General features: G+C 39.3%; 1 protein-coding gene across 4 annotated transcripts; it reads right to left on the bottom strand.

Moving 5' to 3' along the window:
- Positions 1-247: 247 nt before the first annotated feature.
- On the bottom strand, positions 248-20,404 carry TRAPPC13 (trafficking protein particle complex subunit 13). Of its 4 annotated transcripts, none has more exons than XM_082242116.1 (13): positions 20,263-20,404; positions 15,331-15,399; positions 14,177-14,276; positions 12,893-12,977; positions 12,314-12,441; positions 11,809-11,881; positions 10,003-10,047; positions 8,098-8,115; positions 4,362-4,495; positions 3,400-3,598; positions 1,487-1,587; positions 657-807; positions 248-359 (listed from the first exon to the last, which is right to left on the bottom strand). In XM_082242116.1, exons 1-13 carry the CDS (start codon positions 20,306-20,308, stop codon positions 255-257), a joined length of 1,254 nt encoding a protein of 417 aa, XP_082098242.1. In that variant the 5' UTR covers positions 20,309-20,404; the 3' UTR covers positions 248-254. The 4 variants fall into 4 exon arrangements, with proteins under 4 accessions (XP_082098242.1, XP_082098243.1, XP_082098244.1 ...); XM_082242117.1 differs by having other exon boundaries at positions 657-804; XM_082242118.1 differs by lacking the exon at positions 8,098-8,115.
- Between the last annotated feature and the right edge of the window lie 71 nt (positions 20,405-20,475).

Genomic DNA, 20,475 nt, shown 5'->3' with positions numbered 1-20,475 from the left:
GTTATAAAAGTAATAATTAGGGCAGCTGCATAATTGGACTAAGGGCTTTATTTCCAAATAGTTTAAAATACATATGGTTGGCTCTTCACAAATAAACTGTTTTTTAAAAACATTCCAAAGATGCCAGATTGAATTCCAAAGGGGCAGTTAAATAAAAAAATTCTTTTTTTGGATTGCAGATGGTTGTAGTAAATTTCCAGAGGGTTGGGTCCAAAAACCAAAATAGGAAATATTAAAACGAAAAGGGTTCACTTTCAGTTTTCTTTTATTTTGGAAGAAACTACACAGACTTGTGCAATATCATCATACTCGTACGTTCTCTTCAGAAAGGTGTCTGTTAATCTCAAGCCAGAGACAGTCTAAAATGAAAGGGGGAGAAAAAAAGATTGACAATGTGAAACCTAACAGGCTTCTGAACTGGTCATAAGAGCCCTATAACTCAACAGTATCACCTTATATAGGTTATAAGGACCCCATGCCACCATTCTTGGAAAGATATTCCAGGGCGATTGGATTTTTCAGTTTCCCACCATGGGTGGAGAAGGTGGACAGAGGAAAGGAAATCATACCCCAGCCTTTTGCACTACAGACACAAGTCCAACATCTTCTCCCTCCAACCCCGTATCGGATTTCAATGCCCAAGCGGGAGATCTTACCTGTAGTCCCTGCACAGATGAAAGCAGCGTAAGTGTCAAGTGTAGGGATGAAGTGGGGTGCAGTTTGCCCAGCTGCCTTCCTGACACCCCACACCAGTGAATGGAATTAGTGTTGCACATTTCCAAAACCAGATCCATGGTTCTTTCACTGCTGGATGGAAAAGAATAACAAATTAACATAGATCTCAATTTGTCTAAGGGCCAGTTCACACCAGTTCATGTGTTTTTCTTTTTCTTTGCTGCCTTCTTTCTATGGTTAGAAAGAAAAGGTTACAGGGTGATGCATACGTTGGTTAAATCATTTAATGCTTCCAACAAACCTGCGGCTTAGTAATTGCCCAACAGGAGCCAGCATGATAATTAAAACATGTATTTCTTTTAAATTTTTATTATTCTGATTATTAAAAATAAATGGTTTTTAAAATAAAATGGTTTAAAAATGAAGTCCTTATATAATACAAATACACACATCTTTTTCAGCACATAGGACCAACTAGGTCACTGCCTCTGTCTCCTCTCCCTCAATAAAAACCACAAATATTTTTGGAATTCTAAAATCTGCTTTGTCCACTGTATCTCAGCAAGTGAGGGGCAGAATTATATATATCTAGGAATGTTCATTTAAAAAAACAAACCATTTCCATCACCTTAAAAGTAATTATATATTCCTGCAGTAAGGAAAACCTTGAATGCAAGCAGTATTTTAATACATCTAAAACATTGGGTGAATTATCTCTACAAAACCTACCCCCTTTGACTGGAAACGGTAAGCAGTTCAAACTATAATTCTTAAAAAATAGAGATGGCAGGAGGGGAAGTAATTTCATTACCTGCAGTTTGTTATTTTACATGTAATAACAAACGGTTCTTCCAGGTTTACAGTGTCCGGAATTGTCTCCAACGAAACCCTGACATCACCATAACCTGGAGCCTAAGAAAGCATTAAAAGTTTAGCAAGGTACACCCACACCAAAAGAGAGAGAGAGAGAGAGAGAGGGAGAGGGAGAGGCTGGGGGTGGGGAGACGAGACAAGCAGTAGTACTAGAGTAGAAATGGCCATTGTGGTCCCCTTCCGATGGATTCCACTTTCTACCATCCTCAGCAATGGACTATTGTGGCTAGGACTGATGGAAGTTATAATTCACAACAACATCTGAAAGGCACCACAAGTGAATCATAGGATGACATTCTGGAGGAGTTTATGTAACATTACAAATTTCGTGTTTATGCTGATGTACTTGGGAGTCCTCATTTGGATTTTTATGAACAGGAGCAACCTCAAACATCTTCAGAAAGCAAACATAAAAACTGAGATTTACAGTACAATTCTGGATAGCATTTAAGTACTGTATTTTTCGCTATATAAGACGCACCTGACTACAAGACGCACCTAGTTTTTGGAGGAGGAAAACAAGGGGGAAAAAAATATTCTGAATCTCAGAAGCCAGAACAGCAAGAGGGATTGCTGTGCAGCGAAAGCAGCAATCCCTCTTGCTGTTCTGGCTTCTGGGATAGCTGTGCAGCCTGCATTCGCTCCATAAGACGCACACACATTTCCCCTTACTTTTGAGGAGGGAAAAAGTGAGTCTTATAGAGTAAAAAATACGGTAAGTTTTACCCACTGAGATTAAAGAACATGATTTAGGTGCATTAATTTCAATAGGTCTACTCTTGAGTAAAACCTCTACAGCCTTTTCTCCTTATGAGTGCACAAGCCACTGCTTTCAAGAAGTGTTCTATTTAACCATATGTTGATATTAAACAGGTTTAGACCACATTTTAGGCAAAGTTACTTGGCAAAGCAGTTTACCACCACAGACAAACATTAATCCATAACATTCAGTAGTAAAACAAGTTATGGCAGTCTCATCCCAGGAACATACAAGCCGGCGTAACAACAAAATAAGCCATCTAGTTCTCAAAGAGCAGCATGAAAGAGGGAGCTGCCTTGGAATGAGTCAGGACATTGGTCAATCTAGTGCAGTATTGTCAACACTGACCAAAAGCAAATTTCAGGTGGGATGTTCACAGCTGTGCCTGGTGATGTCTAGAACCTTCTGCATGCAAAGCAGACGCTCTATCACTGAGCTATGGTCATTCCCCAAATACCGCATTTTTTGCTCTATAAGACTCACTTTTTCTCTCCTAAAAAGTAAGGGGAAATGTGAGTGTGTCTTATGGAGCGAATGCAGGCTGCGCAGCTATTCCAGAAGCCAGAACAGCAAGAGGGATTGCTGCTTTCACTGCGCAGCGATCCCTCTTGCTGTTCTGGCTTCTGAGATTCAGAATTTTTTTTTCTTGTTTTCCTCCTCCAAAAACTAGGTGCATCTTGTGGTCTGGTGTGTCTTATAGAGCAAAAAATACGGTAATTAGCATTGGCCCCAAAGACACTGATGAAAAAAATTGATGTAAACAAGGCATGTTTACAGCTAGCAAGGGAGGAAATATACCTGATCTCACTTGGAATCAAATTCCGTATTTGGGGTGGGGACCGCTGAAAACAGTCTGTTCTATGTTCCAGCAAAAGTGCTGTATATATATTTCTGGTCTTATGAATTGTAATATTAATGAGAACTTGAGAAGAATCCCGATGGATCACATCAACGTCTATTTACTCCAATATTGTTTTTACAATTTCTAATTTTTCCTCCCAGCACCTGATATTCAGAGGTAAACTGTATCTGCACAGGCTCTTCACTATTTCCCTTCTGTCTTTAAAGAGAATCTTCTGAAAAATACTTACCATTCGTTGGAGCTGACTGGTTTGCAACCTTCCCCTTTCGCCCAAGTTTGTCTTCCATACTATATCCAGCTTTCCAATGACTGTCACACCTTTAATAACGCCAGCTTTCTCTGCAAACTCTTGCTTTGGTTTAAGACAGTAAAGATACTGTCGAGTATCCATGGGTTGCAGATAGGTTCTTGAACCAAATGTTGACACACTGGAAGAGAAGGGGCAGGTTTACCTTGGTTTGTACCTCAAAATTGGACTTTTCGACAAAAATCCAGTGAATTCCGGACTGGCTATCAGATTCAATTTTGGGTTGCCTTTTCAGTTAAGAAAGCATTTTCAGTTAAGAAAGAAAGTAGCCTTCCTCCAGAAGTTTTAAGGAAATCAAGCTTAGCAGAGAAAAAAAATTAAAAGACAAGCAAGATGTTTTTGCGAAAGTTTGGAAGGGAGGAATATAGGAATGGGGGAGGCCTCAAACTGGCTAGACCACCTGTTCTGCTATGGTACACTGGACTATATTCTACAGTAATCTTGATACAAATGGTGGTGATAATTAAGAGAGTTCATAGAAAATGAATTGAGGTATATGCCAATGTTTGAAATTAAAAGCAAAAGTAGCAAGGTCATCAAGATACCACAGTAAGCAGTACGACACAAAATTATACAGTTGTACCTTGGTTCTTGAACAGAATCTGTACCGGAACTCTGTTCAACTTCTGAAAACATTTGAAAACCAAGGTGCTTCCGGGTTTGCGGGGTTCAAGAGCCAAGACATTCGAGTCACAAGGCGTTAAAGAACCAAGGTATGACTGTTCTCTGGGCCCATAATACAAGGAACCACAGCAAAGAGCGTCCATTTGCAAGAACAGTTTCATCAGCGCACGTATAGCTTCAGTTTTTGGTACATGAAGATACAAGCACCATGATGCATGACTGTAGCCAGTACAGTCTGAAGAAGCAAATAAGGCCCTTACCTGTCCTCACCTTGGTTGACTGCATTTAATTCTGCTACGTTGTACATAATAGAAGGTTCCAGTGACACCTTCTCCATGAACATTGGAGAGGTTGTGATATTCTGAATCTGAGCTTCCAGAAATACTTCATCAGTCTAAAAGAGCAGAGAAAACGCCTAAATAAAAAAATAATCTCAACTGACAAAATGCTCCAGCATCTCAAGTGTTTGAAAAACATTAAACCACAAACGCAGTTAGTTCATGCCTGAAAATCAAAAGTAACAGTCATTAAATGCAAGAAAAGTCTTTATCCCAACAGAGAGCAGTAGAAGCAAAAATGTTAGTCAACTGGAATAGTGCTGAACAATGGATTTGGGAAAACTTTGTCATATTTTCCTATTCTAAGGTAGTGTCTATATGGCCTAAACGGGACTTGCAAGCTGAGCTCCAACGGTCCACATCAATTCAGATTTTCTTTTAAAAGGAAAGAAATAACACTTTATAAATGTAAAATGAGTGCAATGCACAACAGACACATGCCATGCCAGATTAATGATGCACCAGGCTGCATACAAAGAAAATATTGTTAATAGGTGTTTTTTTAAGTGTATGAACTGTTACAGGGGTTTAGAGGCATGCTACAAAAACTGTTCACATTGACCTAAGAACTGCTCTAGTCTCTGCTATAAACTTTCATAATGGTACAGAGCTTAATATTCTACTACATCAACAACCTTATTTCTGGTTCTAAGACACCTAGTGCCCTTCCCATCTCAAGAATTAAAGAACTCGGTGCAATTATCAACTGCATATCCCTTAACCGGGGACATGGTACAAATGTGATCTGTTTAAATGTATCTGCAAGATCTCAGTCCTGCAAAGCAGGACTGACGTATCTGGCAGTTCAAAGCTGCAATCAAAACCTGCTGACGACAATCAAAGGGATGCCTGCAGGGGAGGAACGATGGGAGCCACTCAATCAAAGGCTCCAACATCATATCTGATTACAGGCATGTGGAGGCCCTGTGTAAAATGGAAAATCCCATCAAGAAAAAGGGGCATACTTGGTTTTTGTAACTGAAAATAGGATAGCCCCATACCTATTTTGCACTGTTTATCAAAAGTTGAGTTGGAACTGGATGTTGACTGGTGGTGGCAAACCTCTCACATTCCATGCTGTTTAGAGGGCCATCAAAAGGCAATGGGTGGGTCAGACATTAGCTTAGTCTTACAAGGTGGAGAAAGCCTCAGGCTTACATACTACTCCTTCCCTCTCCAGCAGCTTTCATTTCTGTTTTTCGCAAACCTGGACAAATGGTAGTCGATTCTAACTATAGTTAGTGAAAGCAAGCCACAATTTGTGAAGCTAGCTCATTTCAAACAACTGTAAGATTAACCACAGTTTAGAATATTGTCTGATTCTTAAACAGTGGTTAATCTAAAACAGAAATACTCCCTTTCAGGCTCTTTGCTGGGAGATCAGCAAACATTTAGGTAAATTAGCTATTAGACAAAATTCCTGGAGTCTCTTTGGCAGCATAAAAATTCCTGTCAGTGGCTGAGAAGACCAAAAGGCAACAGGTGAATAAAGGTTTTATCTTTATTGTCCTAGAAATTGTCTTTCTGGGGTTATCATGTTATACTGATGTCACCTAACACTGTATTAGATCTGTACTTTTGGTTAATTTTGGCCTATTAACTGTATAATAAAAAGGTAGTGCATGTTGTAAAATAGAAGCAGTAGCTTCTGGTCTTCTCAGATTAGAGGGAGGGGAGTATTATGTATTCAAGCAAAACAGCAATGACAAATAAAATTCAGTTATCTTGCTTTTATTTTTTTAAAAAAAAACCTTAAGTACTATCATGTTTTCTAGCACTAGGGATTTAATATTTTTCTACTCTTCTGAAAGAATATCCCATAAATCCATTGCTTACATCTTGTGTTTTCCAAATTTCCCATCAGTGTCTTTTAAAACAGCAACCACCAGAAATTTAGCAAGAGCCAAGTTGAGGGAAGAAAACAAAACCAAGCAGCATAATGAAAAAGCAAGGTAGCTTACAATGACGCAGGGGTTGATTAGTCTCACTCTCATGATTAGTCTCAATAGCATGATTCGATCAGAGCGCTTCACAGCAAATTTCCTGGATTATTATAGCACACACATTAAGATCTGAACTGCAATTACACCGTTAGAATCACTGCCACATGCATTCATAAATTTGAAAAGAGTTTTAATAAACATATAAAGAAAGATGTGAAATATCTTGTCTCTCTCCTCCCATCCAGTGTCTTCACAAAAACAGCAGATAACATAAATGTTGCCATGATTTAATATGAAACAAGCCTACATGCAAGGCTCTGTGTACTTTTACACCAACAAACACAAGAAACACTACCAGGTAAAGACCATTATTTCAAATAGTGAAAACTATATAAATTACGTAAGGAAATTTGCACAACGCATTGGAAGGAAAATAGGCACCAGCAGAATTTTCTGAAGTGCTATGCTAGTCAATTAAATGATTTTTTAAAATTGCTTTTGAGGGCCATACACTCAAGAATGGTCTTTCCACATATAAACCTACTTGGGACTCTTAAGATAACCCAAGGTCCTTCTCTGTGTGCTCCCATTTAAGAGAGGCTAAGATGGTAGCAATGAGATAACAGGTCTTTCCAATGGTAGCCTCCAGCTTGTGCAACACCCTCCTCAAGGAAGCTTGCATTTGATCTAGTAGACTTTTAGCACCTCAATGGAGGAGAGAAGATATTCTTGCTTACAATTGACTATTGTGGATGTACATGGTTAGCATGCAGTGTTGCCTTAATGGATACATTTGCTATGTATTTTATTTTGCTTTAATTATAAGTAAACTTGAGACTTCCTTAGCTGTGGAAGTGATGAACAAATCTAATACTAGGCTTGTGTAAGAGATTTTATAGCCACTGAATTTCATTTCACTTGTTCACATGACATTCTAGCCTGTACTGTAAAAGCCCTTCTGGGAATGGAAAATACTTTCTGCATGTAGAAGGATAGATTGGCCTCCAACCCAATACCTTCAATTTAATGCAATTTCTTATACAACTTTAATTTTCTTTTTGCATAACTCATCCTGGCTTTGTGAATCATCAGACAGGCCCAGAACTATTCCAGACCATGACACCCCACTCTAGTCACTCATGACAAATCACACTTTCAGCGTCAGAGACAACAGATCTCCGAATATGAGTTGCTGAGGTTCACAACTGGGAAAGTACTAGTATACTCATGCTCTACTTGGGGGCTTTTCATAGGCATCTGGCTGGGCACTGAGAACAGAATGCTGAACTTTGGTCTGGTCCAGCAGAGCTGTTCTTATGTAAAAAAATAAATGTTTCATAAGATTTGCAGAAAACTGAATTTTTGCCCAATGAAACATGTGCTCCCAACAGAAATTGCAACAAAAATAGCCCGGCCCATGTCCTTTTGTAGCCTCAACAGTATGCCTCTAGGAATATCATTGTTGCTCTGTGGTCAACAATTTCCTAGTCACAGTAGTTTACTGAAATATTTATTCAGTACAGAAGTCTGAACTGCCAAATACTGTTAAACAATGGATGCAAGGAGAGAGCTAGTATGGGGGGAAAGGGGAAACAAGCCAATATCTGTGTGTACAAACATTGCTTTTCCATTATGTTTTCCAAATAATGTTAGTAACAGGCAGAAAGACAAACAGAAGACAAGCATACATATTTATAAATAATAAATAAAATTACCACAGAACTGAGGTCACTCTAATGGGAAAATAAAAAAGAAAACATTAGAGAAATTAGGGTTAAATGTTAAAGAAAAAAAGGAGGACAACTAAGTTTCAAATAAAATGCATCTTTCTGCATTTTTTTTGGTACTTTCTAAACAAGACAGCATTAGTAAGAGAGAAATGTAAACTGGCAATAAAAATAAAAGGCTCACTACTAAGAAATCTTATTTCTAAATAAGACCATGTCGGCATATGGTATAATGAAGAAATAAATTATGTGAAATGGCAAACACAGGGAGTGCACAATGAACACAATGGTAAACCAGTACATGCTCACAGAAGAAGTCCATTACTTGGCTGAATACTTCCATATGGGGGAAAAACTGAGGACCCGTTAATCTTACAAATAGTCTCTTAATGCACAAAGTCTTAAATACGGGAGGGAAACCTGTTTACTGATGACTCTCGGGTTTTAAATTGAGCCAGTCTGCATATTAACTGCATGTATTTATACATCGTCCTATAACAAAACCTCCCACTGTAATTAACAAGCTGCAAGAAAATTGAAAGCACCATTGGAAAAGGACAAGTGCTAAAATGCACCTCCCAATGAATTGCCTGTCTTCAAAAGCTTAATTCGGTACCATAACAACCTTTGCATTTATCAATTCCCCCAACGCCTTTATGCTAGGTATCTTTAAATATTGTTTGGCCAGCAACTCAGGGAATTACCAATCCCATCACTGGCACAAGTGCACTTGCAGAGCATCTCTGTCAGAGGCACTGTGCCTTTAAGACCCAAAGGTCTTTCTATAATTCATCAAGTTGCACCTATCTCAGGATGGAGATGCAGTGACGGGGAAATCCGCACCCACTGCATTACTGTCACACAGACCTGATAAGTAATTCTACTCTGGCATATCACCTAGTATTAGTTTACTTAACATCAATAATGTTAAGTAAGGTAGCTGCCTTTTTGACTAAATCTGAACCACAAGTTTATCCAGTTGATAACGAAACAAATGTTTTTAAAATGGATTATAACTAAATATGCAGCCACATTTTCCCCAAATGGTGATGGCAATGACAAATGGAGAGATTAAAGTGAGAAGGAGAGCAAGGTGTAGATTTTTACTCACCTGTATTCCTCACCCTCGGCCAGGAAAGAGGGCAAGATCATTATATTTTTCCAAAGCTGTAATAGCTAGGCAGCCATTTTCTACAGCTGGCATACAGAAATTTAATGCCAGAATCATAGAACTGTAGACTTAGAAGGGAAACCGAGGGTTACCCAGTTCAACTCCCTGCAATGCAGGAATCTCAACTAAAGCATCCCTGACAGAGGGCCATCCAAGCTCTGCTTAAAAACCTCCCAAGGAAGGAGAGTCCACCACTTTCTGATGGACTCTGTTCCACTGTTAGCATGCCCTTTGGGGTATTGTGTAGTTTCTTGGTAGCTTTTAACATACAACTTGGTTTTTTTAAAAAAATAAAATAAAAAATACCGTAAGTACAGTTAAACAAATTCACTCCTTCACCTAGTTTTCAAACAATCCTTTCAGCTCTATTTTCCTAAGTTTATCTCCCCAGATTTTTGTCTTTTTCTATTTTGTGGCTATTCCAGCTAATAAAAAGTGTGTAAGTTCAAACTGCCAACACCTGTCAATTCTAAAAGAGAAAAGATTAATATTATGTAGAAAGGAATAATTAAAAAATGCTTTGCCAGTTAATAAAGTTCTGTTTATTTGTCTGGGTTAAACAGAACAGATAATGAAATGGGCCTATTATATCTCAAATGGGAGATCTAGATCTATAATCCTGAAAAAGAACCACCATTTTAATTCGCAATATAACAAGTTTTCACTAAGAGCCTGTTCAGAATTTTGGACACCAAGCACTAAATACAATATTCTGGATTTACCTCAGCATTGTAGAACTTTGTTTTCACATCTAGCGGTTTGAGGACCTGTTTGAAAAAAGAATAAATACTAAAGGGAGATTTATCAAACTCCTTCATCAACACTAAGTACTACCTGCTCCTGAGTATTTCAAAAGTAAAGTTGTTAACTTGAAGTGTTCCACTTGCGTCCATATAAGCAAACCCCAAAATTTACTTCAGTGGAAGAACCCAGCTTACTCATCCCACTTTTTCTTTCCTATGTCTACAGACGCTTCCACATTTTGATCAGGTAAAAGGATTTTACAGTAGCGTGGCAAAAAACCTCTCCCACAAAAGTTATTTTTATACCAGAGTGTCATATAGGTCACCATCATACTCTTTAATATAATGATGCATTTCAAAATTAGCAGTTTTAATTTCCACGAGCTTTAATTAAGAAATGCTGCTTTTTCCCAGCTTCTGCTGTTGGAAGGAAGTCAGCCAGTGGCAAATAAGCTGCAAGCAATTACACTATCAATTGCTGGCTAAGCTTTCTAATTAAAGGAACAAAGCATATCAATTATCAGGTGTTATATACGCGACAAATAAATAAAATCTTTTCATTTGCATATCAGCGATTCTGACCCTGAAATCAAGACAGACTGCAAATAGACTTAAATTATTCTTATTAAGTAATTTGTTTGCATGCCACTTTAATGCAAGAGTTTCACCTTTAAATCATAGTGAAGTATATGGAAATACTTGTGCATGTTACTAAAAACAGAGGTGCTTTGCTCCTTCCCTGCTCCTCCCGGAAACAAGAGAGCAAGAGACGAGAGGAGCACCTGCAGTTTCAGAAGCAAGCAGTAGCGCTCTGTACCTTCACCTCTGGAACCATACTGAAATTTAGCTATGTTTTCAACAAGGGTCACCTGTGGAGCAGCTCCTATTTAACTCTACGTTTGCTACCTGCCATATCTTCACAACTTTATGATTGGGCAACTATACCCTATACCAGGCAGAAATTCGGCAGATGCCACTACCTTCATCTCTGCAATTTCATGCAAGGAAGATTTCATGCCTTCATTTTTTGCCCATTATGTAGCTGTTAAAAGGCACAGGAACCCCATATCCTTATGATACCTGATTCCTCTATGTACAGACACCTCACTCCTCAGAAGGTGTTTTCTGTAACGCTGTTCTGGAGTTTCTACCCTAAAAACCAAACTTCCAAATGAAAACTCTTCACTTGGTTATTTTTAAAGTTACCAGGACAGGACCCAGATAAGGTTCTCCACTTCTAAACTCTGTGAGGTACTGGCACCCCTGGTTTCTGCAGCTTTACCCATATCTACCTACCTACCATCATCCATTCATTCATTCTGGATTAATTCCATTCTGTCTCTGACTTGGCTTACAGACAACTTGGTAGATGACCTATGCTAAGGAGTGGACTGACAGAGAATAGCCCTGCTGGTACTCTTGGACCTCTCAGTGGCTACTGATTCTATTGACCTTCTGGGGTTCAACTTGGAAAACATGGTGCTACGATAGCTCTGGTCATTTCTAGAGGGATGGACCTAGAAGGTGCTGCTGGGGGGACTTCTGATTGACATTACGGTACTAGCCTCTCTTGCACTTCACTTTGACGCTGATGCGAACTTGTACTGACAAACCCAACATTAAAAGAAACCTTAACAACAACTGCACCACCACCACCACCAAATTTGCCCCAGATAAATTCTGGGGAAAGTTGCAAGCACGGGCAGCATAGAAGAGACAGAGAGATACACAAGGGCTAGATATCTTCAATCACAGTCAACACTGCCAGCTATGTCAGCTTAATACCTGAAATTTGAAGAACTTTCTGAAGTACATCTTCTCACCTGTCTGTGTGGTGTAGCTTACCGCACACACTAAGCTGAAAGAGACAAATGATTCAGTGGGGTTTAACTACTTTTCAGTCTTGCTTATGTTTCCAGGTTGGGAGGTGAATGGGGAAATGGAGCAAATGATGCAAATTTGCAATTCATCTCCTTCAGATTTCTGAACACATTTGGTAATTATTATTTTTTTACAGAATGGGAAAAACTAAATTAAGTTTACAGATGGTTTTAGACTACCAGAAACATTTCTGTTAATGCAAGGCACCATTCCCCACAGGACCAACTGCAGCTCTCTGTGCCATATGCTATACTGTTCCAGGAGTTCCCCATATCTTTCGAAAGGCTTTTTTGGAGTGTGGGAGACACATTGGGAAGGAGGGATTGGCAATAGGCAGGTGTCCTGGCTTTGGCAAGCTGCCTTTAGATACAACCCTATGAATTGGGGGGGGGGGTATAATGTGTCTTACATGTGCGTTCCTATTTCCTTTACTTCATGGTGTATTACATCATCGATACAACAGTCTTGTTTGAGTTCTGCCACTGCAGCACTAGAGGCTGAAAGGTTTAAACGCTGCGAACTTGTCTGTAGATCAGCCTTGGAATTAAAAACAAAAAACTCTTCAATAAAAGAGAGGTTGAATTTTATTATTGAAAATAGCTTTTCATTGCTTTAACTGGTTTTACATTCCATCCTCCCCAAGGCATTCATTAAAAATCTGGACACAGTCCACTGAGAAGATGTGATGCCTGAGCATCCCGAAAGCTTAACATGTACTCATCATGTTCTCTTGCACGATTGTGGTTGTACAGTAGAACTTTCTATTGGAATATACTTGGAGAGGGTAAGAAAAGTGCAGAACAAACCTACTTTCAGACTGCCTCAAAAATATATAGCAAGCAAAAAGAATATGCCTTTTACAATTTACCCTGTTACCTTTAGATACACCCCCGTTGTTTTTGTTCAAAGTTTCCTTCAACTAGAAAAATGTTAACTGATTAATTACCTTAAAAACAGACTTAAAACTACTTGATAAGATCAAACATACCTTTACCAAAATATCTTTTACCACTTGGTGACTGTCATTATGTACACTGATGTAGCTGGAAAATGTCTCTCCTAAGAATATATTTCTGTTCAAGAAGGGAGGAGAAAAGAGAACTGTTAAAACCATTGCTTTGAATACATCTCTAAAATCTATTATTGCCCACTTTTAACAATTGTACCAAGAAAGCCATATTTATAGTTCTGTTTTTGCATCTTCTAGCATTGATGATATTGCATGCACATGGCTCAAAACCTCTGAAGACAATCTTATGGTTTCAGTACTTAACATAGTGCCTAAGCACAGCAGAGTGTTGACAAGAACAAACAAAATTAAAATAAGTAAGCTAGTCTGAGCTAACTAAGGCACACAGCATGGATGTGTATATGAGTATGTTGTGTAGATTTTAAAAGGGAATTAGGCAGATTCATGCGTGGAAGATAAGGCTAACATGATGGCTATATGACACCTCCAGGTTCATAGGCAATGCCACTGTCTGGGGAATCAAGAGTGGGAAAGAAGTATTGTCCCTACATTCTGCTTGCAGGCTTCCCATAGCTATCTGATCGGTCACTGTGGGAAAGGGGATGGTGGACTAAATAGCTTTAGTCAAAAGCAGAAGGGCTGTTCTTATATTCAAAATCAGGGTCTGGTAGTTGCTAGCTTTACTTTTAACTCACCAATTCTGTTTAATAGTAAAGATCTCTTCCTGCTTCATCCAATGACTGCTTACTCAGAGGTACCACTGATTCAAAGTTAGAAACCATAATAGATGGCTTCCTAACCCTGTAACGCAAGAGGCCCTTGGAAACAGTTTGTGGCAGGAGGAAATTAAGAATAATAATAGACTTTATCCATAGGAAGAACAAGGAAGATAGGTTGCTGACCCCTGCTCTTAGGACTGTGGCCTAAGCCTATTTCAGCTGTGGGCTGGTCCACCATCCCTCAGACCATGTGGTGGGCCGGGTTATATTGGGGGGGGGTGGGAATGAACAAATTCCTATGCCCCACAAATAACCCAGAGATGCATTTTAAATAAAAGCACACATTCTACTCATGTAAAAACACACTGATTCCCAGACCATCCGCGGGCCGGATTGAGAAGGCGATTGGGTCGCATCCAGCCCACGGACCTTAGGTTGCCTAGCCCTGCCTAAGAGCATTCTAAGTTGGAAGCAAGTACAACTGAAACTGCTGGTATTTACAATATTAGGACAGTTCTGCACAGGACTAAAGATCATAAAACAATCATCTCAACCAATCTACACATCTATATACAATTCTTACCCAAAATTCTGAGGCAAAGTCAACATTTCCCCAAGCATTAATGTTTCTGCTCCTTTTACTGTGGAAGGATCATCTTTCATTAACTGGTTAAACAGATCTCCTGCAGTAATATAAAATTATATGTCAGGTCAACTATATTGATATTTCTATATAAACTAATTAAATATTTTAATTGATTAGCCACTGGCTTTTAACTTATTTTAATATATTTTCAATTGAACATACGATTGAAAATACATGTGAAGTGGCATTCCTGTTAGAAGGAAAGGACATTTAATCTTTTTGCCATACTAAATGGCAGAGTTCTAAACAAACAAGTCTAAGCAGTTTTGTAATATGTATAAACAGTGGTTTAAACAGACATTTTATAGTTCTGTGAACTTTATTTTTTTTTAAAAAAAGACCAAAAAAACCTTCAACAGTAATTTATCTGCTATCTTTGAAAGGAAAAGCAACCCAGAAACTTCTTGGCAAACGTTGGCTCCAGTTCTCATGAATTCTTGCAAGACCTGCTAGCTGAGATCTTCTGATTTTTATTGTTGTTTTGAAAGGCTATGATTTCATGTATTTGTCTCTCAGTTCTATGGGGTGTTGCAGGGAAAGCATTCCACGTGGGCATACATGGCAATAAATGAAACAATGACAAAAAAAGGAAAAGAAATTTTAAGTTTCTGTACTCTGGTTTGAAAAAGAAGGGATCTGAAATGTCCATGTGCTCCGCATAGTGGCGAACTTCAATCATTCCACATTGCTGAGTTTTTAGCTTGCTAGGACTGTACTAACACACCCACACTCCCACAATGCTGATGACTGGGGACTTGGGATGGTGCATAAGTGTGTTCCTACAGGCCTCTGCCAATGGAGAGAAACATGCAATAACCTGCACATTGTTAGCAGAAAAGTTTCCTATAGAACCCAGGTTTCATCAAGTATCACAATTGCGCTGGTTCACACATAGGCAAACTACTGGTCATAATCCCTGAGCTTTAACTTAACTACAATATTTGACACTGGTGTTGTTCAGGAACACTCCACACATTCAAGTACAGTATTTTCAGGTACGTGCTGGCTTAACAACAAATCTAACAACAATGTGCCTCTATATGCAGATCTACCAGAGTTTGAGTATTATTTAACACCATAAAAAAATTTACCTGGCAAGTCTCTCTCTTCACAGGTCACAGGAATATTGGTGAACAAAGTAGGTTTGGTCAACCTCATTACTGTGAATTTAGAAAACAAATTCCACATTAATCACACACTTCATCACCAGGACTTCACTAGAAGCTCAACATATTTAACTTCAAAATAAGAACCATAAGACCTGTTTGGATAGTACCTTGTCCCTGGAATTCTGCCCAAGTTTTATGTATTTTGTTTGTCTGTACTGCGCACAAGAAAAGGAGATGAAATTGGGCTTAATGTGAAAACAACTAGAAATGCAGGAAGTGTTCATTCACACTGATACTTGAGCAAAGACAAAAAGCATGCATATCCATTTTTTTAAAAAAATCCCACCAATAATATTAAAAAAAAAATGTTTTAGGATAATCATGGATAACTGCAAAAATCATTTTAACAAAACACAATACTCATAACCGCAATGATCCTTATCCAACCATGTTGAGAGTACCATTTGTAAGCAGTTGTTTGGTCCAAAGGATAGTTGACTCCCCCTAAGGCAGACGGGGGGGGGGGAGGTTTCCAGTCAACCAATGCTTTCCCCATTCATTCAAATGTAGATATTAAGGCTGGACCCGGCTCTGCAAACTATTGACTGTAGACCCTCCAAGTGTCCCTATTTTCCAGGGACAGTCCTGGATTTACAGAAGCTGTTCCAATTTCTGATTTGATCCCAAAATGTCCTGCTTTTCCTTAGTATGTCCCAACTTTCATCAGAGAAACATTGGAGGGTATGGAGTTATCCAACCCCTGAAGATTTTTAATGCTTAAAGTTTTATTGTGTTTTTATATACGTTGGAAGCAGCCCACAGTTGCTGGGGCAACCCAGTCAGATGCTGAGGTATAAAAAGAAGAAGAAGAAAGAATAGGACATTCCTATTTTCATCGAAGAAATGTTGAAGGGTATGTGATTGCAATAGAATTTGCTTACAAATGACCATGTTTAGATGGCATACATTTTCTAAGGGCTAAGAACACAAAGAAGTCTTGCCTCGGTACAGAACATAATGGCCAGTAGGACAACATTCTGCCCACTGCTGATGTGACTACAATCTATAGGAAGCAAAAATGTAGGCCAAACACACAAAAAGGGAAACAAATATATAAGCATGATGGACTTCATAAAATTGAAGTTTAGAAATTATTACTCCAACACAGCAGCCTTTCTTTTTATTGTTCATTAATTTTAGACAAATCATTCCAAACAAATGTGGAAGGTCATTTAATTCATTGCATCAGGCTTACAAGGGGCATTCATTTTACAAGGGACATCTTCTTAAGTAGTCACAGACTTTTTGACAACTTAAAACAAAGCATAATCCAGTCTTGTAGAGATCAGTTTGCTTGAGATGTCCTGCCTTTTCCTCTAATTTTCAATGAATCTATACTCTGAAAAAAGTCAATCCTCTAATCAAAGGGTACATATATAGAGAACATGACTTACTATAGCTCAGAAGCAGAGTTCTTTTTACGTGAGCAAAGAAATCTACAAGGAGGGCTTCTAATTTAAATAAAACGGAAAATGTCCAGGATAAGCTAATTACTCCCCTTCTGCCCCCCCACAGATTTTTTTCAAAAACATTGTAAGGCAACAAAGTGTATTTAAAATATAACATTTTACAGAAAGCCTTGTTATAAAGCTACAGACTATGTATGATTCCATATTTGTGAACAAACAAATTTATTTTCCCCAAAAGGTTTAATTTTTCTCTAAGGTTGTTGGCAACATATTCACAGTACAGTATGTCACAAAAAACTGAAATCTGCCCTTCACATCTCTGGATCGTAGCATTACAAGACGGCAGTTCATTGTGTTTGATCATCTTGTTGAGCTTTACCCAAATGTCCTCCAATGTTTGACTACCAAATGTAGATGGTTCAATTATCCACTGGGCTCTATAGAATGCATGGAGCTTTAATTTGTCTAAAGTGCTCTGCAGTTCTCTAGATAAAGGAAGAATCTTGTCTTTGAGCTTGGCGTTGGGGAGAGACACACTCCAAGACCTTCTCAGCTTCTGATTGCTGCTTGCTGTTTGCTTTTCCAAATTGCTAAAATTGTTTCTTTCATGCTCAGCTTGCAAACACTTCCCAGCTTTTACATCAGGATGAAATTCCTTAAGCCCTGCTGTACAGTCATAAGATGGGGAGCTGCAAGCCGTTTCTATGGCTGCAATGTGTTGTTTCATTTGCTCTACTTCTTCACCAGAAATAACTGGAGCGATTCTTTTAGGTTTAAGGGGAAGTTGACGCAAGTCATTTGGAAACCAGGGTATGAAACTTGGGAGCTTCCTAACAGGAAATTCTTTCAGTGCCTCTTCTGCGATTCTTTGCAATGCTGCAGGGTCCCTTTGCCATGCTCGATAGTGCAGAATCACCTCCATGCTTGTACAACAGGAATCCACATGTTCTTATTTTAAATGTTTCTTGGACAGCAGCTTCATCACTAATGATATAATCACTTAAAAGAATCTTTTCATGCCATGTGCTGTGCAGTTCAGAAGAAAACAGGACCTAGAGCAGAAGTATTGCAAGTAATAAGACACGCTAGCAGTTTTCCCACTAAAATTCACCATCATGTTGACGCAGTTATTGCTAGAAAATGCTGTAGCAAGTGTAACAGGCTGCAAACGTATGCAGTTGGAAAACCAAAACACAACAGCACCCCCTTGGACTTATAGTTTTTTTGTTTCTGTCAGACATCTGGGTTTGCTGCAACTGCTAATTCAAACCAGAATGCTAGATAAGTTTCTCCAATACAGAAATTAAACAAGTGAGATGGCCCTTCTGTAAGGGAACTGTGATACAGCACCAAATTTCTGAACTTCTGTGAGTGCCAAACAAACATGTTGCCTTAAACATATATCACGGCATTGCATAACTGTTTCATTTCAACTCTAAAGCAGCTTCCCAATTGTGGAATGCCCTCCCCTCACAGACTCAGCTGATGCCAACGCTGATCGGTTTTATGCATCGTGTAGACATCCCTATCTGAGCAAGCATTTTGCTGGACTGGATATGTTTTCTCATCCTCATGGTGTTGTGATATAAATCAGATTTATTGTTGTACTGGTTTGCTTTTTCAGATTGTTTATTTTTATTGCTAAACAAAGAAATAGCAGGGGGAGAATCAGGAACAGGAGCTGCAGTACGTGGAGGGTTAACCCTTTTACTTCCACACTGTGGCCCTGATGACAATTTCTTCACATACTGTTTGTCACAGGCAGGAAGCTTTCATGCAGCAGTAGTAGCTGTTGCTTATGACTCCTAAGAAGAAGGAAGGATAGCAGAGTTGGAATGTTACTATAGTAGGATAATAATTGAAAAAAGCGGAAGAGAAGCTGGGAGGACTGAAATTATTCATGTTCATGGTAACATCTGAAGTGTATGCATGCACATGGGGTCACAATTTTAGACTGGGTAGTGTTCCAAGTACTGTCTATGCTATTTGTGTTGTCACAGAGGAAAGTTCTCTTAGCCTTAGAAGCAGGAAGGCAAAAAAATGTTTTAAAAGAGATCCCTGGAAGGATGCTCCAATGACAACAATTCTTCCACAAATCTGCATCTTTGGGTCCTTACTTTGAAGGTCCCCCTTTTTTCTAGCTTGCTCTGCAATTCTTTAGAGCTCCACATTGTATATGTACTTCCTCTATTTAGTATTCCTTGCTGGCAACTACAGAAATATATATTGCCCTGAAATGTCATTAAAGCATTTCTGCCTACAGAAGTGTATTGGGATTGTGCTTTGTGATGTTCATACACTCCACTTCCCCATAAGGAAATTATTTCAAAAGAGTTGCCTTTTTCAACAACTCACTATTTGTAAGAACTTGAAGGGATACTGGGACAGGAGATAGGAAGGGTTCTAATTTCAACAATTGCTTAGGTACTGGTCCCAATCAATGCACTCTCCACACATCTTTCACAGCTTTTCCAGTACTCTTAGTGGCCATTTTTTCTCAGCGGACTCTTTTCATGTGATAAACTCACACAACTGAGACTTCAAGGAAGGAGGTGAGAACTAGTTCCATTAATCTTGTTCTTCCATCTGAGGTTGCAGAAATGGGTTTGGTTTTTTTCCTAAATAGCTTGTGTTGTTTTACAAAGAAAGGATATATATTGGAAGGATTAAGGGATTTCCTCTTTAGCAGCTGATTGTATCTAAGGCTTGACAGATTTTTTATTTTATTTTTAGTTCAAGAAAATGTTCCATTTTCTGGGAGCTGACGATAACATAACAGGCACCCCCTTTTTCAAAGCTCACTCCCGGAGCAGCTGTATAATATTGCAGCCCCACCTGCTTTAGAAATGTTTACACACCACCCATCTCTGAAAGCTTGTTCCGCACCAACGTTGTCCCTCTTGATTCACAGCTGGGCAAGTGGAAGGAAGGCCTACCAACTGAAGATTTCTCAATGGATTTTGAAATGCAGTTCTTGCTTATACAAAACTGCACACACACAAAAACACCCTACACCACTGACCATTTCCTAGGGAAGCGATGATGTCCTTCTCTTTTAAAAGAAATCTGAAAACATTGGTAGATTCCCCCTCCTGAGTGCACACTCTGGCTTGAACCAATGAGGCTGGATCTGGGTCACTTTCCGAGCTCTTTATTCAACAACGTACCTTGGCAGGTGGAATAAGGAACCGACCTTTTGAAAAGGATACCCGACTTCTCCTGCAAATTAGCTTTGGGCCACCAACCGCTCTCACCTGCCGATCCCTCCCAGGTTTTAATTGCCTAAGACCCACCCGCTTTGGTCTCCTAAAAACAGCGGCCAAGGGAGCCGCCACAAAAAGGAAGCGGGGCTGGATTCTCTGCTCCTCGTCCCTTGTAGGGTTTGCTTTTCAGCCGCTCAGCAGCAGGCCAAATCCGAAGGAGCGGAGGAAGCGAGAGCGAGTACCTTTCAGGGCCAAGAGATGCTCCTGCTTAGGCTGGGTAACATCCATCGCCGCAGCCGCTCCCGGGCCTCTTCCTCCTTTACGGAATCAGCCGAGGCCAAACTTCCTCCGGCCGCGAACAAGAGGTTCTCTCTCCGGCTTTGGCCCGCTTCCTTCTCCCAGCTGTGCTCCTCGCAATGCAAGTCACCTCCGCAATCGAGCCAGAAACTACAATC

Source organism: Podarcis vaucheri, assembly GCF_965113315.1.
Source record: "Podarcis vaucheri genome assembly, chromosome: 11".
Lineage (NCBI taxonomy): Eukaryota > Metazoa > Chordata > Lepidosauria > Squamata > Lacertidae > Podarcis > Podarcis vaucheri.
The sequence above is the reverse complement of the archived record's forward strand: the minus strand, read 5'-3'. Positions and strand labels throughout refer to the sequence as shown.

Excerpts from the sequence above, each read along its gene's own strand:
- TRAPPC13 (XM_082242116.1), bottom strand. The coding sequence starts at position 20,308 with ATGGATGTTACCCAGCCTAAGCAGGAGCATCTCTTGGCCCTGAAAG. Across the intron at positions 11,882-12,313 it reads AAGGAAATAGGAACGCACAT|CTTAGTGTGTGCGGTAAGCT; the intron begins GTAAGACACATT and ends TGTCTCTTTCAG. Across the intron at positions 3,599-4,361 it reads GTCAACCAAGGTGAGGACAG|TGTGTCAACATTTGGTTCAA; the intron begins GTAAGGGCCTTA and ends CTTCTCTTCCAG.